Consider the following 26245-nt stretch of genomic DNA (forward strand, 5'->3'; position numbering starts at 1 on the left):
CATTAATTATGGGAGATTCTTGCAGTCCTTGTTTGTTCATTTAACGGCATTCAATCCACCCAGGCTCCACGTGATAACATCAAAGATAGAAAGGAAGTCGCTGCCAACAGAGATTTGCTAAGCGCTGGTTGCAACCTAAGTACGTGCAGTGGCACGGTGCGTCCCCTGGCACGTAACATGGATCAGGTACACTGTTTGGTCGCTCTTTTACGTTGGTTCGAACTTTCGACATGGGATGTTAGGGTCGCCGTTCTTACCTGACCACAGAACAATGTCGGAGTGTTGGTCACCATGCTGGCCTTGAGCAGGTCCCCGTATAGACGAGTCGGCGAAGTTGGACAGGAGGAGAGCGACTTGGCAACTCTTCCAGGAGCCTAGACTGCCGATCTCCAGACTGCACATTGCTAACTCTCACAATAAACCCCATATACTTCCTCAACACGCTTTGTTAACTCCGAGGGGAAGTAATTCTGCCAGGACTACTTCCGTAATTTAGAAGTCTGCACCGTCACCACGTCCCCGTTGCGGGAACACAACAATGTCCCGTCCGGTGTGACGCTACACAATCGGGTATCATTACCGGTCACCCAATCGCTCGGAAGGAAGTAATACCGCTCGATCCCCGTGGCCACGCCAGGTTGTGAAGTCCTCCTGGTCTGGAGCTGCGACGCTCCCCATGTTGTCGACGGCAACCTCCAAGTGCAAACCCAGCGGTCCACGTCGAGAAAAGCCAGCCTTCTTCGAGACAGGATCGCAAGAGGCTCACGAATACGCGACGACATCTCCGGATCCAGAACGCTGTAGGGCAGCATCTTGGGACTTCCCGCCGGGTCGTCCTCGCCTAGCTGTAGGTTTCCGATGTCGAACAAGAGATACTGGCTCTTGAACTGGCCTGACGGGGTGGGGGACGAGATCTCCAGCAGGATCTCCGGGGAGTCGGTATTGGTGATCAACCTCCCGAGTTTCTCGGTATCGTTCTGAACGCTCGGGGCGAGTGCGTAGGCGGCGGAGGAGATGGAGAGCGTAGACGACCTCCCGGCTCGGAGCGGGAAGTAGGTGTGCACTTCGGTCTGGCGGAGGTCGTTCCAGCTGAACACGTGCACCTTCGCGTTGCCGAAGCCGAGAAGCGTGTCGGATCTCGTCGGATGGCATGCCCACTTTACTTTGAGTGCGTGTTCTGATCCCGGTTCGAGAGGCGATTCCATTATAGTTCGGGACTGGATGTCGATGGAGAAGAGGTTCACCGGCGTCGCAGCAAAGATCTCGCTGCCGGTAGGGTGGAAAATTAACTGGCTGATAATGTTGCCGTCTTTGGGCGAGATCTTGACGCCGAATTCGTCCGAGGTCTCCCACATGCTTCGCTGCTGGCCGGACCGGGCTACCCGCTTGACTATGAGCTTTCCGGAGAGGTCGGAAAATGCCAAGAGCCTCCCGTCACCGCTCCAGACAATGTGTTTGATCTGCATGTAGCTGGAGACCCGCGCGAGTTCGCAGACCACGCCTCGCCCAGCTTCGCCGAGCGTCACCACGCCGCCCACCGTGCCGTAGCAGTAGAGAGGCCCAAAGGACTGGCCTGCCAGACAGATAACCCTGTCAACTCGGGCGGAGTGATGCTCCGCAAGGAGAGACACCTTGGCCAGGCTCTCGGTCTCGCTGTTGGTGTCGCTATTGTGGTCTGGGCAGTCGGCAAGCCGGACGAGCGTGTTGGGTTCCCACACACTGCCGTACAGCCCTCTCACGTCATATAGCCGCCGCGAATCGCTGCTGAAGGTCAGATAGAGCACCGGGTCCTTCGAAGACAGCTGGTAGAGCTTGGAGAAGTCGGCACTCGCGAAGATCTTGATCGTTCCCACTCCGTCGCCCGTCGCAACGAGAGAACCATCGCGGTTAATGGCGAGGCACTTTCCCCATGCCTCGACATCGGCGGCGGTATAGTCGTCGTCGGGATCCCATCGGAACAATAGGCCAACCTGGGTAAGGCCAAAGACCTCGTTGCTGAGGGGATGCCATGCCACCTGGAACACTTCTCCCCACACCTCCTGCTCCAACGCCATGTCCGCTTCGTCTGGGCGACCGTAGCAGAAGGCCATGCGCTCGGGTCCATTTTCCCCTTCCAGGTCCCAGACAGTGAGCGGGTGGTTGCGGTAGCCAAAGGCAACCTTGCTGCCGTCGGGGCTCAGAGCAGAGCAGATGGGGAAGTTGAGAATGGGATCATCGAGCACGCTCTGCTCCTCGATCTCCACGTGGACAGTCCACTCGGCCGAGTCATCGTCGAGCGTGAAACTCCTGATGCGCCTGTCTTCGCCACAGACAAGCACCATGTTCTGTCTCTCGGCGAAGATGATGCTGTGCGGTCGCTTGGCCGGACTCGGGACCGTCTTGAGGCAATCCCCGGATGACACGTCCCAAACCCTGGTGGTCTTGTAGCCGTAGCTGACAAGCATGTCGCCCAGCTTGTTGGCCTGGATCATCAGCACCCGCTCGGGATGCGAGAGCCGTCGCTGCTCCTCGAGCGTGGCCGAGTTGTAGATGATGATCTCGCTTGAGGTGCGGAACATGCTGAGGAGGGCGATACGGCCCCCTGCTGTGATGATCGAGGATGCCATTGATCCGGTGGGGAGGGAGAAGCGGGCAAGACAGTCGTCCCACGTGCTGCTGGTCAAGCCGGAGACGTGAAGCCTCCCCAGCCGGCTCTCCTTGCACCCGAATTGCCGGTACATCATGGACTCCTCAGGACAGAAAGGTGGGATGAGCTGGTAGATGGAGTCCGGTTTCGACCGCAGGTTGCTCCCAAACTTACCAACTATCTTCACGAGGTCTGTCGCCCAGCCGTCCACAACAGCTGCGGCCTGGCAATCCTCGAGCGACTCGTCCTCTCCCGTCCTCCTTCGCAGCTTGATCAAAATGTCAGCGAGGTGGCGAGAGGCGGCCACTAGGGCTCTCAGCTCCTTCGACCTGGCGGCGATCTCAATCCAGGTCAGGACGTCAGGACCTTTGAGGAAGGTTGCAACGGCGTCCAGGATTTCCGGATTTGTGAGAGCCGACGACAGCGTCAGATGGTGCGGCCAGGCAGTGGCAGCGTACTGCGTCAGCGCGGGCGCTCGGCCGTGCTTCACCTGACTTCGCAGCGAAGGGTGCGTCAGTTGTGCTAGACAGCGTTTAAGGAGTGCGTCGTTGGTAGGTCTGACGTCTATGACCAACGACCGCCCCTTTTCGGCTCCGCGTGTCAAGAATTCCCGTGCCGTCTGATGGATCATGGCCACCCGCCCCTCCTGGTCCACGGTGACGAAGCCGCCACACAGGTCTACGATGCTCCGGCGCATCTCGAGAAAGCCACTGGCTGTCTCCTTGAGCGCGTCCGCCAGCTCATCGACGGTCAGCAGCCGCTGCGCGCATGCGACCCAACCGATAATGGTCTGCCCCAGCTTCCGCTGTTCTCCCTTGCTCTTGTTAGACGCTGCCTCGACCGAGGCGGCCATCCTGTCGTACAGCGCCTCCATGCCGGACGGCAGCTCTGTCAGGGCCTTCTCAATCTCCGGCCGCGTGTGGCACGAGTTGATTTCCTGAACGGCCAGGTGCACCCAGAGGAAGTTCCCCTTTGCCCGGTCCAGCAGCTGGTTGGCCACGTGCTCCTTGTATTCGGCATCCCCGCCGAGCTCCATCTCTTGGTCGATGTATGTTCGGAAATCGACTGGGTTTCCGTCGATGCGAATCGTTTCCATGTCAATCTTATTTGCCAGCCTTTGAAAGGCCGATGAGAGTTCGTGTGTGCTCCGGCTGACCACCAGGATTCGGATGGGAAGCGAAGTCAGGTGCAGGTCCGCCATCAGTCTGATCACGGAGCCCGGTCGGTCTGCTTCGTCTAGGCCATCGATAATCAGGTAGAGCGGTCTGTCTAGGTGGTCTAATTGGAATAGAGCCCGCTGAAACAGCCACTGCCAGAGTTCGTGGTAGTCCTCCGTCTTGAGATCGGTTCCCGCCGCCTCCAGCTGCCGTATCCTCTCGGCGTATGCCGGTGTTGAGGTTGCCAGTTGGTATGCAACAGAGCGGAGCATCGTGCTGATGCCGCGTTTCTCGCGCGACGTGAAGCGGATGAAGAAGTAGTGGCAAGCCAGGCCGGACTCGACCATGTGGTTGATGACAAACGAGGATAGGACTGACTTCCCGCTAGCAGCAGTTCCATGGACCCAGAGTACTCGCGGCTTCGCCGTGGTATCGTCCATCCACCCTGTGAAAGTATCGTGGCTCAAAATCCAGGTACAAGTGCCGGGAGTGCGGCGGTTTCGGAAGAAGGTGAAGTCAGCGTCCGGTAACTCTGGGAGGGAAAGGTATTCTCTCAAGTCGGCGACAACGGATAGGGCCCCCGCTCCGGGTGGTGACGCGCCGGGGATTTCCTCGATTACCGTCTTCAAGGCGTTGCTCACAAGTCGGTAGGCTGGATCATCCGGACTCGCATATTTGCATACATTGTGATGGTCCGCGTTCAAGGGCTTTGTTTCCTCCCCGGTGTAGCCGAGAACAGACGAATCTCTATCCACCACCATCTAAGGCACCATCAGATACTACCAAACCGATACTAGCGGTGCATTATGGAGGGACGGGAGCATCTCACTTACCGTCTTAATCTTGCTAGATCCCACTAACGGTGTGGGCTGTGTCTCGTAGAAGGAATAAATATTCAACTTCGGGGCGATATGCCTGAAGTCCTCGTTCAAACTCCGAATGGTCTGAGATCCTGCCGAGAGCTCAGAGATGAACTGCATCGGACTAGCGGCAAAGGAGACTTGCAGTATGCGGTTGAGGGTTTCAGCGAGGTTGGTGCCGCGGTGCGGTGTTGAGAGGAAGATGATGGACACGATGGCCTTGATAATCGGGGCGTAGCCCGGGTCAATCTGGCCCCGGAGATAGGCCTGCAGCCATTGCAGAGATGACGGGTCAGCACCAGTATCTTGCATGACAGTTCCTGCCTAGGATGCTCAGATGCTGCCCAAGATACTCACCTCTTTCACAACGAGTCCGCCCATAGAGTGGGCAATGAAGATGATGGGACGCTGTCGTGCTCCATTTAGCAGAACATTTCCCGGAGAGCCACGGTCATGACTATCTCACCTCGCCCATTCGCAAGTTCCCGCCCACCGACTCGTCTCGGGCATACTTGAGCTCCCACAAGAGATCCTTGGCGAAATCCAAAATCGACATCTTGTTCCCGCCACTGCCGCTTCCGGGCCGGAAGTTGGCATTGTACCCGAAGGTCAGGATACGCGCTTCGTCTACGGGTGGATTGGACGGGAGAAACTTCAGGGGCCAGAAGAAAGTGGGATCGCGGTTGTACGACCACGTTCTCCGACTGCCTCCCCCTAGGCCGTGCACGAAGACAATATCCACTCTGCGTTGCCCGGCAGGCTGGTACACCACAGTCAGACCTAATGGGTCCTCTGCGGAGGAATCTGCTCCCCGGGTTGACGGTCGTGCTTGGAGGAACGAACTCCACGTTCCCTGCCTGGAGGCCGGAGCGGACGAGGTGAACTGTCTGTTGATAGAGTAGGCATCACTATTGGTGGAACTCGCACCCGGGGATGGCTCCCGGGAAATGGACGGACTCCTCGGGGCATCAGAGGAGAATGGCGACAGCGTCCTCTGAATGCCGAGATCCTCCTCGGCATTATCATCAGATGCCTTCCTTCGGAAGGTGAACTGTCTCCTAAACTATACATCGTGTTGTCAGATTATCGTTGTTAGTACGGCGTGTTTCAGAGCTACCCTGTGACGGGAAAGGCCTCGCCGTGACGCACCATGACGGCTCTCCGTGCAGGTCCCTGCAGAAGGGTACCGAGAACGTGAGAATCCTTCTGCGAGCTGTAAGGAGGATGCTGAGGTATGACTGAATACAGTAGGAAGTGGGCCGGCGAGTTTCGGTGCTCCCGAGATCCTGATAGCTCCTGTGGGTACAGCATGAAGGTGGGAACCCCTCCCGAGCGGCAGGCGTAATCAAGAAGAGCCTCAACTTCCCGGTTCTAGAGATATGCAGATAACACAGTTACACAGTAGCCCTGACACTGCAGACCCGCTCCTCGACACGATTGGTACGATATGGAATGCTGGGCGCGACCCACTCCAAGTGCAACTCTTCCTGCGATCTCCTCCTATCGTTAGCCGCCGGGGCTGATTCTGCGTTTCGACCACTGCAGCACGGCATCTGGGGCGTCTAGCAATCGGGCGGGGGCGGGGAACCAAGATCGGGCCGCTCGGATAGGGTTTAATTAGGCAGGGCTGAAAGGATCAAAAGAGAGGGACCAGGTCGGGATGTACCTTCATGCGTTCCCTGCCCGCACCGGGCTCAGATAATGTCAAAAGCCAAACTGAACTTCTTGTAACCACAACTAATTAGTGAACCGAAGCGCAAAGGGAGACATGGCACCCCCTCCCCCCAATTCCGGCGTTGTGGAGGCCGCTTTCGATGAATATAACGATATCGTCTCCCCAAGACAGGCCCACACAACAAATATCCGGGCTCGGGAAGCAAATTCGAGGCTCCCTCCACGACACTCTGGAACGCCGGAAACCGACAGCCCTGCCAGCAGTGTCAAGGTAGTTTTAATTATAGCTTGATAAACTTTTACATCAACACCTTCTGGGACTTCCGCCCACATACCAAGAGTTTCTTCCGCTTACTCCAGAGTTTCCTAGGCGTCCACCAATAGTCAACAGCTCCAGTCTGTGGAAGTCAGCTCCTTGACAGTGAAAGAGATCCTTGCCCTCCTCAATGGCGCCTTTCCCATGGATGAGGCCGTGATCAAGGGTCAGTTAGTGAGATAGCCCCCCGCCAGCTATTCCAAGCGACCACCCCTAACCTCCCTGAGAAACCTATCTAATCTTATCCTACACAGCCCTACCAGACGGAAGCACGTTTGCGTCGGTAGAACACTTTGGTACGAGCGCATGGACCATCACAGGCAAGATCACGGCCCAAGGTCTCGACGGATCCGACGAATACTATTTCGTGAAGATCGCGTACGGAGAGACGGGGAGGATCATGCTCGGGGGCGAATACGAGTCGTCCAAGGTCATCTATGAGACCACCCCAGACTTCATCCCCAAGCCCTTCGGATACGGAAGGTACCGGTGCCAGGAGCCGGAGACGTACTTCTACCTCTCCAAGTTTGTCGACATGGACGTACAGGCGGCGCCGGACCCGGCAGAATTCACCAGCAGGCTCGCCCGCTTGCATCATCTGAGCAAATCGCCGACGGGCAAGTTCGGCTTCCATGTCCCCACATGCGACGGTGATAGGGCACACGTTGTGGACTGGCAGGAGAGCTGGGCTGTGTTCTACCGGAACTTGTTCCTGGGCGTCTGTAAGCTCGACCTGAAGCGGAACGGCCCGTGGCCCGAGTACGAACGGGCCATCGACCAGGTGGCCTCAAAAGTCATTCCGCGTCTCCTCGAGCCGCTGCAGGCGGATGGGCGCGAGCTCAAGCCATGCATCATCCACGGCGACCTCTGGGAGGGCAACATGGGGATCAACCTAAACACCGGAGAGAGCATCCTCTTTGATGCCGGCTCGTACTTTGCGCACAATGAAATGGAACTCGGACATTGGTGAGTTGAGCTGTGCCACCCGTGTCAGATGGTCCTGGTCGATATTGCCCTGTGGTTTGGGCAATCCTTTCTCTGCTATCGCTGGGTCTCTTTGTTTTCGTCGGAACAGACACACGACGAAAGCTGCTAGATCTCGGTTGACTAATAGTATTTTTAATTCCCAACAGGAGGTGCGAATTCAGCTCGGTATTCTGGTTAGAGGAATACACCGGATGCTATCTGGAGCAATATCCTGCTGCCGAACCGGCCGAGGAGTTCGATGACCGCATTCGGCTGTACAGCTTGAAGGGTGCCATTAACTATGCTGCCGGCCACCCGCGAAGCCACTTGAGGAAGACGTAAGTTGACAGTTTTTTTTGCGTTTCCCCGTTCAAGATTCCGCTGACATCTGAGACGCACATAATCCAAGTGCGTATAACAACATGTGTTACCTCATCGAGAAGTATGCGCCCATCGACGGTATCGACAAGTACGACCCTTCGCTGGACCCTGTAGTCACCGGTGCGCGTATCGTGCCTCACCTGGAGTCGGGTCTCCTATGACGATTCGAAGAGCGGGATCTCATATAGCCTATTGTCTTCTTCCCGCTGTCTTCCTTTTCCCTCTCGTTAGAGCCACAAGCATTTTTTGAATGAGTATCACTATCACAACTGAATGTAAGGGACTGGATACTAGTATTGGACACATCGATCATTTCGCAAGCCCTCTTGGACACGATACGCATCTTCACCCCGGATGACGGCTCGCTTTAGCCAGACAGACAAAATCCAGGTGTATTCAAAGTACAACTACTACCACAAATCCCATATACCGCTAACCCACTCCTCACCGCCATCCCCTCCCCCTCCACTGCACAACCCCCCATCGGAATCATCGACACAGCAACGAGAATAGCGGCGGCAATCCCCGCGGTAGCCCCAAGCCCAACAGTAGCAATCAACTCCGGAAACCAGAAGGGCCCGATAAGCCCCCAGGTCTGGCGCACAAAGTTGATAAACACCCCGATGGACGCGGCCTCGTCGCGGTAGCAGTCGACGGCATAGGTGGTCATGACGGTGGTGACGATCTGGCTGCCCCCCGCCGCGATGCCCATACCCACGTCGGGCGTGACGTTCCATGTGTAGTCCGCGGCGCCGATTTGGACCAGGTAGACAACCACGCCGGGTATGGTGAGTAGGAAGCCTGGGTAGGCGAGCCAGTGGCGGAATTCGGGCTGCCGTGTTTTTCGATTCATTCCCTGGACCTGGTCTGTTGTCTCGTTGTCGCTACTACTAGTAGTACTACTATTGTTGTTGGTTCCCTGTTGGAGATGCTTCGCATGGCACCGCCACATCCACCAGTCGCTCAAAAACCCGCCGTTCTGCTTGCCGACTAGGGAGCCGACGATGATGGCGATGTTCTGCAGGCTGACCGCCTGCGGGTCGAGCCCGAAGTTCTCGGGGAAGAGGGATCCGGTCTTGACGGACATCATGATGTTGGCCCACAGGAACACCATAGCGTATGCCACCGTGGGTATCAGCACGCACGGCCGGCGGAAGAAGGTCAGGGGCTTGACGAAGTCCCAGACCCGGAGAGGGGTCGGGTCGAGACGGCGGAAGCAGAGCAGGCTGCGGCTGGGTTGGGATGAGGAAGGTGGTGGTGACATCGAGGGCGTCGGGCCGCGCAGGTATAGGGTTTCGCGGCCGAGGAGGAAGTAGAGGATGAATTGCACGCCGTTAATCTAGGTAGGGGGATGTCCATTCACGTTATGGCGAATCACGGAGAGGGAAAAAGGGAAACCGAGAGATAAAGACAGAAAGAAAAAAAAAGAGAAAGAAAAAAGAGAGAGAGTGTGTGTGTGAGTGAGAGAGAGAGAGAGAGAGAGAGAGAGAGAGAGAGAGAGAGATCCAGCGGTACCCGACCCGGACCGCCACGAGCCCAAAGATAAAGGGGGCCATGGGCACGCCCAGGGTGATCATGATGGTCCAGATGCCCATGTATTGGGCCCGCTCCTTCTTGAAGAAGGTCTCGGCCGTCCTGTACGCCCTCTAAATACAATACCGGCTCGGCTGGCTGCCACGTATTGCCGATATCAAAGCTTCGCGTTCGCACGATAGTATACGTCTTATTACCTAGATACTCCGAGAAGTACAGCTAGATCTCATTCCGCGGTCCGCCGAGGTATAAGAGAAAAGCATTCTATACTTTGTCATACAGGGCGGGTGTGACGGAAGCACAGGCAGTCCTGCCTCTGAGAGGGTTCGCCGGTCGAAGGTATCGCTGGTCGGACTGTAGGTCTCGGTGAAGCCAAAAGGTTCACAACAATGCAAGTCGCAATGTCTGCACAGTAGGTCAGGCTACTGATTGTTATTGCTCACTGGAGAACTTCCCGAGTCCTCCAGAACGAATGACTAGCTAACCTATATACTACAGGCTTCCCATGGATTACTGCTTGTCTCTGGCGATCCCTCATACTGGATCACCAAGCCTTCCCTATGCCAAGCGTGATCCTTTTCTGATTGGTCCGTTCCTGGACCGGAATGATTGGATGCGGGCGCCGCCCGCGGACTATGCAGGTCGGCCCCACCGGCCTCTGCAGGTTAATTCATGACAGCGGGGCCACGGTAAAGGACAGAAAGGTCCACTCTACGCCGCCGTCGGTAGACCGCCAGATGGCGATATAGTAACGAAAGGGGGGTCCGTATCATAGACCTTATAGGCAATGTAGTATATTCGTGGTTGCACAAGGGAAACAATGGTACAGGCCACTATGCACAGAGGAAATACCCTGCGCGGCATAGACTAGCCCTATAGGCCCGACCAGGGCTCTATGCCATGAATTACCTGCAGAGATCGGTGGGGGCCGACCTGATATGAAGTAGAATGGGCGATAATTTCCGGCCTCTATCGCCGGCGCTGTTTAGGGCCGTCACGGAGGCGGCCCCGGTCCGGGAATACGAACGCGTTCTTGACTGGTAGAACTTCGGGCGAGTACTGGCCCTGGGCCTACTAAGTCATTAATTGCTAGGGTGCGAAAGGCGAGATTTTGCTTCGTATTACCGCAGGAGCCGTTGGTGAGGCCCCTGTTAGAGTGCAGCTAGGCAACCTAGGCTTGGGCCAACAAAGGAGAAGCTGTGTGAGATCATCCTGCAGTTCAAGCACATGATTTCTATCCAGTCTAATGAATGCTATTTAATATCCTACGCCGATGTAGCTTTGTTGCGGATGCAAGAGAGGATGACTAAGAGAAAGGGGTGTGTTAACGGGCGCAATGTGCTCAGCGGCCGGACGGTTAACTCTCCCTTCGGGTCCCTTAGGGTAACCGTCTTCTGGCCACCTTTGGCCGATTTCCGGCATTCCACTTTGTGCACCATTATCTTCACCATCGTATGTACAGCATGCTGAAAAGTGTGTGCCACTGTGACGTACAGAAACATGTGTATTTCGGCGTGACGTATTGTACCAGTATCATCGGCCGGTTCCCAAGGCACCCGTTGACTTATCAGGTTGCGTCCGGAATGTACAAGAGTTTCCCCTTTGCTACACATGCACCGGCGCACTCTTCGTGAGTGGACAAGATCATTATGTACTTCTCTGTTGAGGGTTTTCCGTCAGGGGTGAACGAGAAGATGGGACCATGTTGGAACATGGTTAGGGTTTTGAAGATGATTGTATGCTGGCCCTTGGACCTTGAATCCCTGCTTCTCGATGCCAATATAGACCCGATTAATCTATCATTCACATTGTAAAGTAGCTCTGGAAATAGTCCAAGCTGGGAATGTTATCAAGAAGTTCTACCATGGCACATTCTTGTCCATGGCTTGACTAATGACCTTGCTGAATCGCAGCCTAAAATACACAAGAACCCCCGTTTTTACGATACACTTGCGTGTGCCGAGCCATGATTATTGAGCAAAAGGGTGTGGACGACGAGATCAAGTGTGGAAACAAGCGGCTTTGTAAGGCCATCCGATCTTCAAGACTTCAGGTGCCGCTTTGACAAATGGTTGTGGTGAATGCGAGGGAGAAGGGCTCGAAAGGGGTACCGTCATGATTGACCAGAGTTGAGGGAGTTAAGATAGACACAGGCGGCCGGAGGATGGCTACGAGGCAACACACCGCGACAGGGTTGCCACTCGCCAGCCACTGGGTTCCGCTGACTGAGTTATTTATCTGGGAGGATGCTCCAGCAAATGCAGAGAGTTGATGTTGCTGACTCTCTGTTGTCTGCGAGGGTAAGGTGAGGGACTACTAGTAGTACTTAGAGCAGCCCCTTCGCTCCAATTCCCTCCTTCCGCACCACGCTTCGGAACACCCATCTCAGCTGTTCTCTCTGTTTGGCCGTCGTCCTCCCGTTAATATTCTTGCGAGTGCCTTCAAAGCCAAGCATTCTTCTTCTCCGGCTGCGCAGCAGGTCTGAACAACGGGAAGGAGCTAACAAAGCTTCACATTAGACACTGCACTCCTAATCTCTCCTGTCGTGCGGGCCCTCACCTGCCCTCCCACCCATCCAGCCGCCATCACTGCCGTTTCCGCATTCCGCACTTGGCATTCATCATTACTACCTCCCTGACTCCTGCCAAACCAAAGTGCCCCCTCTCGGTTCTTCCAAACCACACCACCCCATACCACCACCGACCGTCCCACCAAAACGCAGACTCAACCCAGCTTTTCGCCTGCGTCTGCCCAACCAAGAAAAATCGAAAGATGCCCGCCCTCCCCACGGAGAGACAAGCCCAAACCGCCGGAACGCAACACCGTTCCCGTCTGCAGACGCGCTTCCCAGGCTTCCAGGTCCGGCCCGCGCGGCCCTCCGACTTCCGCGCCATGGCCCGCATGGCCACGGCCACCTTCCGGGACGAGCACGAGGTGTCCCACTTCACGCGGTACCGCCGGGCGCTGGACCCCGCGGCGGTGGCGCGCGCGAACAGGCTCGCGCTGGCCGAGTTCGCGTGGCGGCTGGCCACCATGCACGCAACCCGGCGCCTTCCCGGGCGGCACTTCCTCGTGGCCACCTACCTGCGCACGCCCGTCGAGTATCTTTCTACACTCAGGGGTGCGCACGAGACGAGGGAGGAGATCCTCGCGTGGGCGGAGTGGCAGGAGCCGGTGTGTGCTCTGGCGAGTGTCGGCCCGCGCAGGGAGAGTCTGTTCCCGCCCGACGACAGTCCGTTTGCGGGCTTAGGCAAGAGCCGTGGAGAGCAAGTGGACGTGCCGAGGTCTGCCCATGCTAAGCTCGAGGCCATCCTCCAGGGCATGCAGTCCAGGTGTGGCGAGTACACCGTGCTCGTTCCGCCCAACAGCGGCGCAGTGTATCGGCAGGTTGCCGTGGAAGGCTTTCACCGCGCCCGGCTGGACTTCCCTGAGGAATGGAGACGCTGGTCTCAAGAGTTCCTCCCCGCTTTCCTCGGGCCGGACGGAGATGCGCAGGGGCGGTACATGGGTATGTTTCAATTGTTTTCACAGTTTCCAATTCCCCCTTTTCCAAATCCCGTTGCTATGACAACCCACCAATACCCCACACGTACTCGCGCTAACCGTGTCCTCATCACAGCTCTCCGCGCTCTTGTCGTGAACACAAACCACTGGGGCAACGGCATCGAGCACGAGCTCCTCGACTGGGGCGTCCAAAAGGCCCGCGATCGTAGCTGGGACATCCTCACCGTGGTCCCGAGCGTCATGAACTCGTGGACGCTCGACTGCCTTCTCGACACGGGCTTCAAGGAGGTCGGCTCGCTGGAGATCTTCTGGGGTTCGCAGCACGCTCTGATGTGGGACCACTCTTCGACGGGATGTGGATACGGACAACAGAAACAGCAACAGGACAAGGACAAGATGGACGATCTCCTCCCGGCGGCTTCTTCTGAAGCCGTAATCTCGGTCCGCACGGGCGAGGAAGCAGTCGACAAGTCGGTCGCAAAGTCTACTCAAGCGGGGGCTTCTCGGTTGACTGGGACCAGACTTCGTCACGCTCGGGGGTAGTCGCTGAGAGCTTGACACCGACGCAGCAGATAAGGAGCTGAGGTGGAATTGAGGAAGTGGTTGATATGGCGGGCTTCTCCACAATACTATCGCTATGGGACCAATGGGTGGGTTGTCTGGAGGACGCAGGTGTTTCAGGATGTGTGGCGTCCGGTCAACATGGATTGATGAGCATTGTTATCATGGTATAGGTCTTCGGCGTTGGGGCTCAGTCGGTATGGTTGGATGGCCGCCGGTGTGGTGCGCACAGGGAGGGAAACGTGGTTAGCTGCAACATACCAAGTACTACTAATAGTAATTCCGAATACCAATCAGAGGAACTCTCATGCTTCTCTTATTAAGTTTGACATCCCTAGAACTCCTTGATCAAGGGGAATTAGGTCCGGCAAACCTTAGCTTGACCGGACCCTGATCCCTACACTTTCGTCGTGTTGTGAGAGGGTCTACGATGCTAGACCTAGCTGCCAAGTAACCATACATACCAATGGCCTCCTCCTACACCTCCCAGGCGCCCTAACAACAGTAGGTCAGCTTGACTGGCGGTCTCCGTATTGCCCAGCGCTGTCTCCCATGTGCTAGGTACATAGATAACACTAATGCCCACGCTAGAGACCCTGTTAGATTGTTCTAAATCCCGTATAACTAGATTCCGGAGGCGCGGAAGAAGGCCTTCAAACTAAAAGAAGTTAGGGAAAGGAGACGTCAGCTGTCTAGCACTACCCTCAACCTATCTAGCGGAGCGAACTGTGTTCGTGCGAAGAGAACCTGGGAATCCAAGCGCAGGATCCCACCTTTAGTCGGACCTGTCCCGTTTAAAGGATAGGCATTACTGCCACCTGGCACTGTGACACTGATAGAAAGCTGTACGTAGCCTGTATATATAGCATTTTGAGGCGGTCTAACAAGGCTTCGCGGAATGCTGGTCACTCAACACTTCGTCGCTGGATCTTTGTCATGCTGGGATACTTCCTTGTATTAATGAAGTCAAGTACCTATTCCTAGGGTTTTTTCTATCCCGCTATTCCATTCCAACCGTCCTCCGCGGCCGGGGTGCGCGGAGCGAATTCTCAGCATCGTTGTAGAGGATACGACACGTACCCTCGGTGGGTGAGACCGAACCTGGCGGGAAAAGAGGTTGGCGCCAGAGCGACTTGAAGGCGCGGGCGAGGCGCCGGAACTCAGGTTTCAGCTTGGCGTGGCCGGCCCGTTGTGTCGCCGTCTTTATCTTCCGGGGAGGGTGCTCCAGGACAGTGCCCTTGTCGTATGCGCAACCGATGCGTCGGATAGCCCGACGCAGATGGGGATGGCCTGTTTAGAGCTGCGGATCCTAACCTGATGTCTTGGTCGGTCAGAGAATAAAGAGGTTTGCAGATATCATTATATACGGTCTGGTCACTGTCGGCGTAGCCCGTTCCGGTATTCTCGTTTTTCTTTTCCTTTCCCTTTTTTTTTTTTTTTTTTTTTTTTTTTACGCTCCTGTTTCCTTTCTCTTTCCTTTTTCGGTCTGGTTGTCGTAACTAATCGGGTTTGCGGAACCCAATACCGAGATCCCCATCGCAACATCACCCATAACCTTTCTTTCAACAAACCACCATATAGGACTACCGTACAAAGGGATACCATACAAACATCACCATATAGATACCCCTACCATACATTTCCAACATCACCCTTCTGGACCATGCCGAACAAGGCCTCTTTTCCCACCCTCAATGTACTTGACGAACTGGCTCCGGTAGCGCTCCTCATCATCGTCGGCGAGCGTCTCTACGTGGCCACCGAGGATGTACTTCTTGAGAACCTCGGCATCGAGCTCCTCGGTCTCCATGTCGAAGGCAGGGAAGCGGTTCTCGGAGTGGGGGACCAGGATGCCACCCGCAACTCGAAGTCGAAGACTAAGCTAGGCACCTTGTGCTGAAGCCCTTGACCGTGTGTAACCTGGTATCTATGCCTTTTAGCCTTGCCGTTGATAATCAAATGCTGGTCGGTAGCTGGAAATCCCGTCGTTGAAAGCCAAGAAAGCCGACCCAAACAAAACCGTTTGTTTACTTACCCCTGAATATGGGACTCCTCAGCTGCTCTAGAGTGACCTTCTTCCTCCGGTTGTCTCGTCGAAATGGTGATGTCCCACCACGATGCGGCCCTCGTGATGCGGTTGTGATTGAGAAAAAAGCGAGGGGTAGTGGGGGATGCTCTGACGGGCCCGGCGGGTCCTCCGGAATCAGAACGATCTTCTTCCTTTGTACCACGCGGGTTCGCGGGGAATGAAACAGGTGAAGAGATGTCAGCCCGTCGTTATTAGTTCTGCTGCCACTGGAGGGCAGAGAACGATATGACGGACGCTGGGCCGTGAGTGCATACTCTTCACTCTGGTCTGAGAGGATGGGTATAGGACTCGGTCTCCCTTCTTGCTTGGAGCGGCGATACATGATGTTCTCTTTGCGTGGCTTGGCGCCGGCGCGAACGATAATATCCAGGTGGGGATGGAAAATGGAAGTAGTCTGTTTGTGGGAGCGTTAGTAGTCCGACTTCAGCATAGTACGTGTTAGTCGGAGGGAATGTCGGACCAGCAATACTTAACTACTTCTATCAGAGGAGAAGAACCGTGACACAGCTGGACCAGAGACAGGGGGATATTTTAATCTCGCTTTGGCTTGTAGGGAGCAGCGGTGGTTGGATTGCCGACCCTTGTTTACACCTCAAGCCGGGGAAGGAAATAAGAATGGAAATGCCACTTACTTGGTGGTCGCCGATAAAAAGGATAGTCTTGGTACCGCGATGGTCTAAATTGGGCCATGACCACCGCCGGACACACCAGGTCGGTGATGGTAAGAGAGAGGACAACTGAAGATGGAAGTATGAGGAGAAGGGAAGGAGGTGGGACTGGATGATGATGGTATAAGTCGGTCGCCCAGATACACAAAGGCGTGTTAATGATGAAGGAGGGGGTTGGAGAATGACAACCAAGGGGGGTGATGATGACGATAGAATACAAAGATACTGAAGAACAATGGTGATGGATAAACAAGAAAAGGAAGAAGGTGGTGATGGTCATGGTGCTAAGGAAGAAGAAAATGTCCCAGTGCTTTTGACCGATCACCACATGGACATGGTGGTGACGGGGTGGTCACACTGGTGTTGATCTTGACCCCCAAAGGCTGCACCCGGAAGACCAGGCTGGCACCGAGGGAAGTCTGTTGTCGTGTGGAAAGGAAGAGGAAGAGGGAAGAATCTGCGAGGAAGGGGGCCTTTAAATAGAGATCCCGGGCCGGTCTGTGCACACCTGCATTTTACGCTTCACGCTGCCTAGTTGCGTGCGCCAGTATGCGAATGAATGTGAGTTCTGTGGTGTTGTGTGCGGTTGGGTATGTGCGAGGGGCGGTCGCAGGCTCCATCGGCTTCTTCTGGCAGTCACGCGGGAGATCCAACACCAGCCCACCAAACGCCTCTGTGCCCGACCCTTGCCATGGACTTCAGAGGTTAGGGTGGGCTTACATTTCCCTGTTCCAATTCCGTTTCAATCACGCTTCAATCTTCCCTGCTTCAACTTGCTTCAAGATCCCTAGCTTCAACATCCCCACCTTCAACACCGTTTGAATCTTCCTTGCTTCAAGCGCATCAAGCTTCAACTGCCTCGACTGTCTCAACATCCCCTGCTTCAATACTCCCAGCTCCAATTCTGTTCCAAAACATTCCTGTTTGAAGTTCCCTTCATTCTCCTTGTTTCAATGTTTCAACAACATCGCACCGAACCGCGCTGGTCATACGGGAGAAGATTGCTTGCCTCTACCGACTTCTCCTGGCAGCCGCGCGGAGATCAAAAGCCCACTGGCCACCTCTGCTGCCCGACCCTTGCCGTGGGCTTCGGAGTGCCGTTGTGGGCGACATCCCCCTGCTTCAAAGTCCGCTTTAATCTTCCCGGCCCGACTGCTTCAACGGCTTCAACTGCTTCAACTGCTCCAACCGTTCCAACTGCCTCAGCCGCTTCAACATTGCCTGTTTCAACAATCTCCATATTCCAATCCCAACCACGCAGATCGCGCTGGTCAGTACGGAGAACATCGGCTACCTCCATCGAGTTCTTCTGGTAGCCGCGCGCGGAGATTAACATAGCCCACTGACCAGCTCTGGAGCCCGACCCTTGCCATGGGCTTCAGAGTTCAATGTTGGCTGACATTTCCCTGTGAGAAGTCCGCTCCAACACTGCCCGTTCCAGTCCCCGTTCCAATCCAGCTCCAAGTGTCCGTTTTAAATCTTCAAGTGTGTTCCAATATTGTCCTCTGTTTCAACTTCTGTTTCAATTCTCAAGCTTTAACTGCTTCAATATTTCCTGCTTCAACTCGTCTTCACTCCCCCCCTTTCCCCCCATGTATCTCTCCCTATTCCTTAAACACATCACACTCAACCGCGCTGGTCACCAGGAAGTAGATTGTCTACCTCTGTCGACTTCTTCCGGCAGCCGCGTGGAGATCAACAGTAGCACACTGACCGACTCTGAGCTCGACCCTTGCCATGGGCTCCGGGGCTTTCTGTGGGTTAACATTTCCCCCTTCCCCTTCCCCTTCATTTTCCCCTTTCCGTTCCCCTTCCCCTACCCGTTTTCTTTTCACTGTGTGCTCGGCGCTTGGTCGAGCCATGGAGAGGAGAACAGTCCTCCAAGCCAGGCACATGTTCCCTTTCCCCGTGAGATGCCGCAGTACCAGTAGTTACTAGTAATATAAGATACTCCGCCATGTGATACCATTCCTGTGTCAATACTCTCCTGTGAAGCAGCCAATGTAGGTGTTGCAGCGGGACTGTTCAGGTCAACGGGTCACAATTTTATTTGGCTGGATGTACTGGGATTACTAGGACTACTGGCTGGGCCTCCCAAAGCCGCCGAATCCAGCTCCCTCCCAAGGGAGTAAAGGTAGGGACCACAAGCCAAGACAGTTCGAGAGTGCCGGTACGATGGTCAAATGGGAAGTAGAATTGGTTCAGTGTATCTATGGAGCGAGCTGGCATGCCCACTAGAACAAAGCTTCCTCAAGCAAGACATTTAACTTGTGTGATGCCCATACTATAGTAGTAGTTCTTCAAGATGACGCTGATGGCACCGAGCAAACCTCTTTATCCTCGTGCACAAGAGGATAATGTTGAAATCCAGGCCAATAGTTTATGATTCCGTGAGGTGACAACAAGGGTCGTGTGAGTGCAGAGCGAGGCTACCCAGGAAGGTACTACCACCAGTAATAAGTGTAGTACCGATAGCTGCGCGCGTGAATGTAGGGGCACACAATCCTTCTCCGAAATCCACGACAGAACGTGCAAAATCCTGGGAGTCAAAATCAAAGATTCCGCGCCGCAACGCGACTTTCGAATTAAACACAATGTTCCTTGCAAGTCTTTGATTTTCTTAACCGATCCCGAATACTCCGGAGGAGCTCGGAAGCGAGAAATTACCTTCCTTCTAAGCATGTGCTGGAGCGACTGTACCGCATCACGGAATTTCACCATCTCGGTTCCCCTATACCTTCCCCAAAAAAGGTCCACCAGCTCTAAAGATGGCCTACGAGGCATCCAGCAGCGATGGTATGTCTATCAGCGCGGCAGACATCGATCGGATTGCATACGCAATCGGTGTCAATGTGCCCGGGCTATGGACTGAACTGGTAAGAGCTAATACTACTAGAAGTAATCTTCCATACCTTACCTACCGTACCTATGCATCTTCAGACTTAACAAGCTAACCAACTGGGTTTCAGCTTAGCATTACACTCTCAACCCAGACTACTATCAGCCGACTCCGAACGAACGCCAATGTCGGGTCTTCGTCATTCATTACAGGCACAACACCTGGATCCGTCACAACGCTCCCATTGAGCCGAGTCCTGTCTTTGACATCGACGGAATCATCGACGAGCTTCAGAGCATTCGGGCTTTAGCTATAGCTACAGCAGAGGATCTGGGGTGTTGCAGACACCTCTGGCACTGATGCTGGAATTACGCTCAGGACACCGACTCTGACGGATGGCCGGAGTACACCTATCAGCATGGCACCAGAGCCCGGGGCGGATATGTCAAACATTACGGCCCGCCTGCCCCCTTTCTTTCCTCTCCCCGCTGGCAAGCTGCCCGCTTCAGCACCAGAAGTCGGTCGCGACCACTTCCGGCTCCTCCCTTCACCTGCACCCCAGTGACAGGTTCAACACGGACGGAAAAGGCAGCGGAGCTGGGTCCGATGCTCAATACTTACCCCACCAACAAGACGGACTCGTCCGATGAATGGCAGGAGAGAGAAGAAGAGTTCGACGGAGTCGACGACACTCCCATGCCCGACATCGAAGCTCCCACCACTCCGCCCAGCTCCCGCAGACGGCACAGGCACATCCCCGTGGAGGAGTCTGACGATTCGAGGCCTTTGAGGGTATATACAACCTCGTGACCGAACGCTGTTAAACAGCCTACGGCAGATCAGAACCCTGCCTGGGTATTATTGTGTTTCGCACAAGAAATACGTCGCGCGAGTTCGGATAGCCCCCATGCTCTAGGCGACGGCGTTATCGGCCTAACGCCCTCAACCTCAGTGCCAAGCACGACTGCTGTGGGTAGAGCGAGTGCTTGAACTGCAACAGCGACGAAGAGGACTCCGATGACGAGGTCGACACATAGACTGGTACTGCGCATCGCTACGGAGGATACCGGGTATGGGATTAGGATTAAGGATTAGGCAAATTTGCCAGGCAGTTGATGGTCTTGGGCAGGGCGCGGCAGACGCTGTGAAGCACTGCGTGCCTTGTGTCCAGCGTCTGCTGCGCGGGGCGTTTTCGAAGTGTGAGCCAGACCTCGGCGATGCCTGGCAGGACTGTCACGACGCCCCTGAGCCCTGCGTTTGTTGACCATCAACTTACATATATCCAGCAACAAGAGTCACGACTACTACTGAGAACGGCAAATCACAACAACAACCTACGGGAACTCCATGGATACCGCGCTCTGAGACTTCCCGGGATTTGTGGCCCGCGAGTATGGCGGCCCTCTCCTTTCTACCTTTTTCCATGCCACCATCATCTGCTTTAGCCTAGAAGACAAGGAGGTACTCTCTTTGTGGCCCCGGTCAGTATAACACGGCCAGGTAATGCTCGTTAGGCCTCCTAAAAAGGTCGATCTAACCGCATGCAGGTGGACATAGCAACGGATATCAACTCGATGCTGGGCTCGATCGCGATTGGCAGTATGAGCATAGTCATGGTGGGGCAGGGGACCGAGAGAGATTATAAAATCGACCGTTTCATCAACAAGACCGTCGAGTAAGAAGACAACCCAAGCCCAAGCAGTCTTCTCATCGGATACGGATCAGACAACTAACGCCTATGACACAGCAAAATGGACTCTACCGTGAAGAGGCTGGTCAGGTAAGAAGATCCTGAAAACTCAAATCTCCTTCATAGTAGGTATGCGATACATAGCTGACGCGCTAATAATGCAGCGGCATCAAGAACGCCGAGGAACCTCGGTTCTATCCCCTCACCTCCGACGAGTCCCGCGAGTACTCGTCCCTCCAACGCCTTGAGAATACCAAGCGGACAAAGGAAAGACTGTCCGAATTCATTCGCAAGATCCTCTCCCAGAGAAAGCGGCAGGCGACTTCCAAAGACGCCAAGGAAGACGAAGACGAGTCTAGGGAGGAGTAAAAAGCAAAGTATGATATGCGGGGTGCGTTGTGCTTGGGGCAGGTGGCATGGCATGGCAAGAAGTCGGACCTGCTCCACGGCGTACTTGACTCTGGGCGCAATGGCAGCCCGAAGCCCGTGACCAGAAAGAGGCAGTGCGGCCTCCGGCAGCAAGGAAACCATCTCGGGCTTCCCCGAGCAGCAGCAGGAGGAGGAGGACCAGAAGAAGAAGAAGAAGGGCAAGGGCAAGGGCAAAGCGGTGGTGCGCGCTTGCGAACGCTGCAAGCGGCTTAAGGTCGCTTGCGTCCATCGCGAGTCGTGCGGTGCGCCAAGACGGGCATCGTTTGTGAGAAGGCCTAGGCCGGCCCGGTCGGATCGGCGAACGAGGAAGAGATGCCAGATGAAGCGGAGGACATAAAGCGAGAATTTGGGAGAGGCCATCAAGAACGCCGAGGCCACTAAGCAGAAGGTTGACCTCGAACTCAGGGACTTGGAGTAGACACTGAAGAACATCGAGTCGGCCCGGCCGTTCGATCAGCTCACTATCGACGACGTCGCCGCTGCCGAGCCGAGCATCGACGAGAAGACCACCCAGCTCGTCGCCAAGGGCCGCTGGTCCGTGCCAGGGTACAAGGTGCGTTCTCAGGTGCTATTTCCTCCGCAATGCCTGGGATTATGTGCTAACGACGCGAACAGGAGAAATTCGGCGACCTCTCTTTGCTATAAACAACTCGCTGCCCGATTCCCCTTTCCTTTTGTTGTCGGCTTTGAATCGTTCAATCGAGCGCAGTCGGGCTGTTTGTTCCATGTCGGAGTGTAGGGCAAACGCAGGGAGATTGAGGTTTTGCAAGAAGGGTGTCAGGCGGCGGACGGCCAACTGCCCAGGTGCGGTGATCGAGCTTTCACGTTTGGGCGACCGAGTTGTTGGCGGGGTCTCTCTCGGCGGGCCGGCAATGGAACAGTTGGACCTTCCAGGTTGACAAGCTCCTGGGCATCTACCGAGGACTGGTCCGCCGGGCGGAGAGGGAGGCCGCCGGCTACGTCGTCGCCCGGGAAGAAGGAGGCGAGGGGGAGCAGGTCGCCGTGGTGGCCCATAATGTGATTATGGGTCGGTCGTGGCTGCTGGTTGTTCCGCGGCGCGCGGCCGGCTGGGACGGCGTGGACATGAATGCCGCGGGCATGCTGGGCATGGTATGGGTGCACAGAGAGGAGAAGATGAAGCCTGGATGGAGCGCGGACCGGGAATGTGCTGGCGCGCCTTGGGATCCCGGCTGATGGAATTTGAGGCTTGGGTGTGAATGATGCTGAGGAAGATAGTAGTGATTGTGATAGAGTAATAGCTAGTCAACTTTAACTTAAGTTGGCGTCGTTCGAGTTGACATTTGACAACATTGGTGCCTGGCCCTGAAGTGGCTCGAGAGAGGGTCCTCATGCCCAACCCCAACCCTGAGGACTACGCGCATCTTTCCTCTAACAGGACGGCGATGGTGAGCGTGCCTTCGGTCTCACGGGGATATACTACATTACATACTACTGTATCTCAAGGGACTGGTGAAGGAAAGCCTCACATTGAGCTATAAAGAACACTTCAAGCCGAAACCAAACCCAGAGCTACCATACATGACCATAGGAACTCCATTCCCATTCCCAACCCGTGTCCCCGGCCCGACCACACGCCATACCGTTCGTGACCAAGCTCCGACCAGCATCTCCAAGAAAACCGACTTTTGCTGCACCTGATCTGTTGCCCCCACCTGAATCGGCGTTCATTTGCTTGTGCCTCCTCCGCCGAACCTGATCCCGTCCTGGCCCCGGGGGCTGTCCACCAAGTCCACTTCGGGCATCGACATCCTACTAGTAGGTACCCTCCTAACGACCCCGCTGCCCTGTATCCCTTCCTGACCCCAACGCTGCTGGCCTATCCCTCGCCTCAACGATGGCGGCGATGGAGTAGTCATTCTATATGCAGGCATATCGTTGCGGTGCGGCCGATACCGATAGCAAAGAATTAGACTTACACCGTCACCGGGGCGTCCCTCCGCCGAGTCCCCGGGCCGGTATAGTAGTGGCGTCCGTGGGTATACCAGAACCCAACAGCAAACATGACCACAGACACGAAGACGACGCTGGCATAGTTCATCTGTTTCACCCTGTCAGCATATCCATCCTCCCTCGGAAACGGAAGAAAAAAGGACAAAGAAAGAAGAAAAAAAGAAAACTCGCATTCTCCCTCGTAACTGGCAACCGCGTCGGCAGGAAGAAAATCACCGACACGAACCCATTCCACGCAATAGCAAGCACATTGGCCAGCAGACTCCACCGCCCCAAGTGCCACGGCCCGCGCTCGAACCGTCCATATAGCAGCTTGCACACGATGGGGAGCATATAGCTCACATTCAGCGCCGCCGTACAGACGTTGAACACCGCGCTGATGGCCGTCTCGCTCGTCAGACCCAACAGGTTCACCGCGATCTCCAGCGCAGCATACAACCACACCGCGGCCACGGGGGTGTGGCTCCGGCGCGAGATGCGCCGCCACACGCGCGAGAGCGGGATCAGGTCGTCGCGCGCAAAGGCGTAGATGGTGCGGCTGCCCGATTGCAGGCCGGGGATAGCGACGAGGTTCATGACGGCGAAGCCGGCCAGGGTGAAGAATAGGGCTGGAACGGGCCCGGCGGCGTTGTAGAAGAGCTGGGACACGGGCTGGCCGCTGGGGGTGGAGAGGAGGGAGGCCGGGTTGCCCATGCAGAGGACTAGGACGAGGTTGAAGACAAGGCCGGTGAGGAAGGTGAAGGTTGTTGCATTGGCGATGGCTTTGGGGACGACGCGGGCCGGGTCTTTGGCTTCTTCGGCGATTCTTTAACAATACTATGGGTCAGTGGATGGTTTTAAGGGATGACAAGGAGGTGGAGGAGGACATACCGCGCCGTGCTATCGGCGTTGGTCATGATCCAGGCCGGGGTGAGACAGCCAAACAGGAACGCAAACCCCGGTGGGGTCCAGCCCGAGGACGGCTGGAAGTCAGTGAACACATAGGCAAAGCTGTGCTTCTCCTTGGTCTGCACCAGCAGGCAGACGCAGGCACCGATCAACACGCTCATGTGAAACACGACGTAGCCGCTCGTCAGCCGGTTCAGCCAGCGGGTGGGCAGGCTGTTGATGGACGCGTGGACGACGGTCAGGAGGGCCATGACGCCCACGACATGGCCCGACGTGGGCCTGTAGGAGAAGTCGGTCGCAATAGAGACGGCAGCCAGCAACATCTGGCTCGTGGCATACTCGGTGCTAGCGCTGCCGGCGATGATTCCCGCGAGCGTGATGTAACCGGACATCCAGCTGAGGATGGGGACCTGGTCTGGAGGAGCCAGGTACCGCATGGCCGAGTACATGGCTCCGGCGCTGGGGTACGCCGACGACAGCTCGGCCAAGCTCATGGCCAGCGCCCATGCTCCGACGCCCCCTATGATCCAGCTCCACATAATGGCAGCCGCGCCGCCGGCTTGCAGGCCGTAGATCCACGTCGACATCAGCGAGGCATACACGCCGCCGATGCTCATGGCGAAGCTGAAGCTGGACCAGTTGGAGAACTCGCGTCGGAAGACCTGGCCGGAATTAGCATCTGCAGTCGTGGTAGACGTCTGGTAAGGGGATGTACTGGCGTGTAGCCCATGGCTTCCAGCTTTCTGTCGGCCTCGTCCATGCTCACGTCGCCGCTGGACGGAAAGATGGGCGTGACATCTCCGCTAGCCGCCCCGGATGGGAGCTGATTGACGGTGGGGAGTGCTCTCTTCTCCGTGCCATCGGTAGCATGGACAGCCATTGTGATAGTCCTGTTCCCAAGTGAAAGATCTGAGGAGGATACCACGCAAAGCGAAAGTGTGTGGTATCTTCCTTTGTGTAGTCTCTTAAAGGCGAGGGCTCCCACAACTAAAAGGCCTTCTTCTTCCTTGCGCTCCTCTCACCGCTCTCTGTCGGCTTTGTCGAGCTATTGAATCCGTCTGGGCCAGATCACGTCCCAAGCCCTTTCTGGCCAGGCATCTGATACATGCCATTTCCAGAGACGGCAGACCAAAAGTCTGGGGCCGGGGCGGTCGGGAGTGTCCTCAAGGGATGATGCACATAGTTGATGCAGCACTTGGAGACTGTGCCGACCACCCTTCTGCGGCCTGACGTGTCTCTGGTTTCAATGTGTCAGCTCCCGGGGCGGGATTGCCATCTGTGGCGGGCTTATCATGCTCCAGCACATGTCCATTCGCACTGGTCGTCCCGGTGGAGGGGGACCATCCGTTATCGGCGGTCAGGGGGGGCACCGATAGCCGTGTGTGGAGGGGCCGGGTCGGGGTCCCGGGAGGTGCGAGGAATGACTTGCACTTTTGGGACATTCCAGCCGCTCTCGTTTTCCTGGGATGCGGCTGGGTCGGGGAGGAGCCCGGCACTATTCCTTGCCTGGACCGGTCCGTCAGGTATGGAGTTGTATTCAGGGTCTAGATTCGGGCAGCAACAGCACATTGGCCTTGTGCAACGCGGTGAGGTAGCATCGTCTGCATCGTGGGTGACCGGTGGGGCAGAGGAACTAGAGTAGGAGTCAACTTTGCTGGACATACATCTCAGAACGCGAATTACACCGACGAAGGCTAAGATGGCAACCTGGATGGTACTAGTAGTAGTAGCATATTTTGAAGAGCGTTGCCGAGACATGTCACCAATCCGCAATGGAGGTGGACAATCTCGAAATTTCGGGAGATACTAATCCTCACGACAGCGATGTTGACGATGATCCGGAGAGACGTTCCCGACTTCGGGTGCCCGGATGCGCACGGCCTGGCCTGGAGCCCTGGACGGCTTCGCATCCCGGTGGCGAATGGCAAACAAACATTTCTCAGGAATTCGAAGAGCCAAGGCGAGCCGGAGGATGGAGAGGGGACGTCTGCCGGGCCCGCACGGTCTAGGCCCAGGCGTCGTCCTAAACTAGGGGGTTCAAACGTGCGGCCAGTCAAGTGTTCGATGTGGGTATATATTAAGTCGGGAAGCTT

At 55.9% G+C, this 26245-nt stretch overlaps 7 protein-coding genes across 7 annotated transcripts; 3 read left to right on the top strand and 4 right to left on the bottom strand.

The window, feature by feature from the left end:
- Positions 1–259: 259 nt before the first annotated feature.
- On the bottom strand, positions 260–5959 carry B0T15DRAFT_13768 (uncharacterized protein). The gene is made up of 5 exons (XM_062861837.1): positions 5793–5959; positions 5110–5706; positions 5001–5051; positions 4617–4910; positions 260–4544 (listed from the first exon to the last, which is right to left on the bottom strand). Exons 1-5 carry the CDS (start codon positions 5952–5954, stop codon positions 480–482), a joined length of 5169 nt encoding a protein of 1722 aa, XP_062725543.1. The 5' UTR covers positions 5955–5959; the 3' UTR covers positions 260–479.
- A 338-nt stretch (positions 5960–6297) lies between these two features.
- On the top strand, positions 6298–8387 carry B0T15DRAFT_516435 (Fructosamine kinase-domain-containing protein). Its single transcript, XM_062868255.1, has 4 exons — positions 6298–6799; positions 6888–7599; positions 7767–7937; positions 8009–8387. Exons 1-4 carry the CDS (start codon positions 6778–6780, stop codon positions 8139–8141), a joined length of 1038 nt encoding a protein of 345 aa, XP_062725544.1. The 5' UTR covers positions 6298–6777; the 3' UTR covers positions 8142–8387.
- B0T15DRAFT_545760 (uncharacterized protein) lies at positions 7860–9557 on the bottom strand (the record flags this gene model as incomplete). Its single annotated transcript, XM_062870141.1, has 3 exons — positions 7860–8387; positions 8429–9319; positions 9501–9557. The coding sequence occupies 3 exons, from the start codon at positions 9555–9557 to the stop codon at positions 8271–8273; spliced, it is 1065 nt and encodes a 354-aa protein (XP_062725545.1). The 3' UTR covers positions 7860–8270.
- A 2728-nt stretch (positions 9558–12285) lies between these two features.
- On the top strand, positions 12286–13816 carry B0T15DRAFT_497996 (uncharacterized protein; the record flags this gene model as incomplete). The annotated part of the gene is made up of 2 exons (XM_062867297.1): positions 12286–13021; positions 13133–13816. The coding sequence occupies 2 exons, from the start codon at positions 12286–12288 to the stop codon at positions 13558–13560; spliced, it is 1164 nt and encodes a 387-aa protein (XP_062725546.1). The 3' UTR covers positions 13561–13816.
- A 1248-nt stretch (positions 13817–15064) lies between these two features.
- Positions 15065–15417, bottom strand: B0T15DRAFT_516438 (uncharacterized protein). The gene has a single exon (XM_062868256.1). The coding sequence runs from the start codon at positions 15386–15388 to the stop codon at positions 15227–15229; it is 162 nt and encodes a 53-aa protein (XP_062725547.1). The 5' UTR covers positions 15389–15417; the 3' UTR covers positions 15065–15226.
- A 6294-nt stretch (positions 15418–21711) lies between these two features.
- On the top strand, positions 21712–21938 carry B0T15DRAFT_388770 (uncharacterized protein; the record flags this gene model as incomplete). Its single annotated transcript, XM_062864458.1, has 2 exons — positions 21712–21846; positions 21909–21938. Coding segments are annotated over 2 exons (165 nt in total), but the record flags the coding sequence as incomplete, so codon positions are not given.
- A 1288-nt stretch (positions 21939–23226) lies between these two features.
- Positions 23227–25032, bottom strand: B0T15DRAFT_389890 (amino acid/polyamine transporter I; the record flags this gene model as incomplete). The annotated part of the gene is made up of 4 exons (XM_062864516.1): positions 23227–23379; positions 23451–24069; positions 24135–24814; positions 24868–25032. 4 exons carry the CDS (start codon positions 25030–25032, stop codon positions 23227–23229), a joined length of 1617 nt encoding a protein of 538 aa, XP_062725549.1.
- Positions 25033–26245: the final 1213 nt, after the last annotated feature.

The sequence above is a fragment of the Chaetomium strumarium genome, assembly GCF_033439665.1.
Source record: "Chaetomium strumarium strain CBS 333.67 chromosome Unknown B0T15scaffold_1, whole genome shotgun sequence".
In the NCBI taxonomy this organism is placed as follows: domain Eukaryota; kingdom Fungi; phylum Ascomycota; class Sordariomycetes; order Sordariales; family Chaetomiaceae; genus Chaetomium; species Chaetomium strumarium.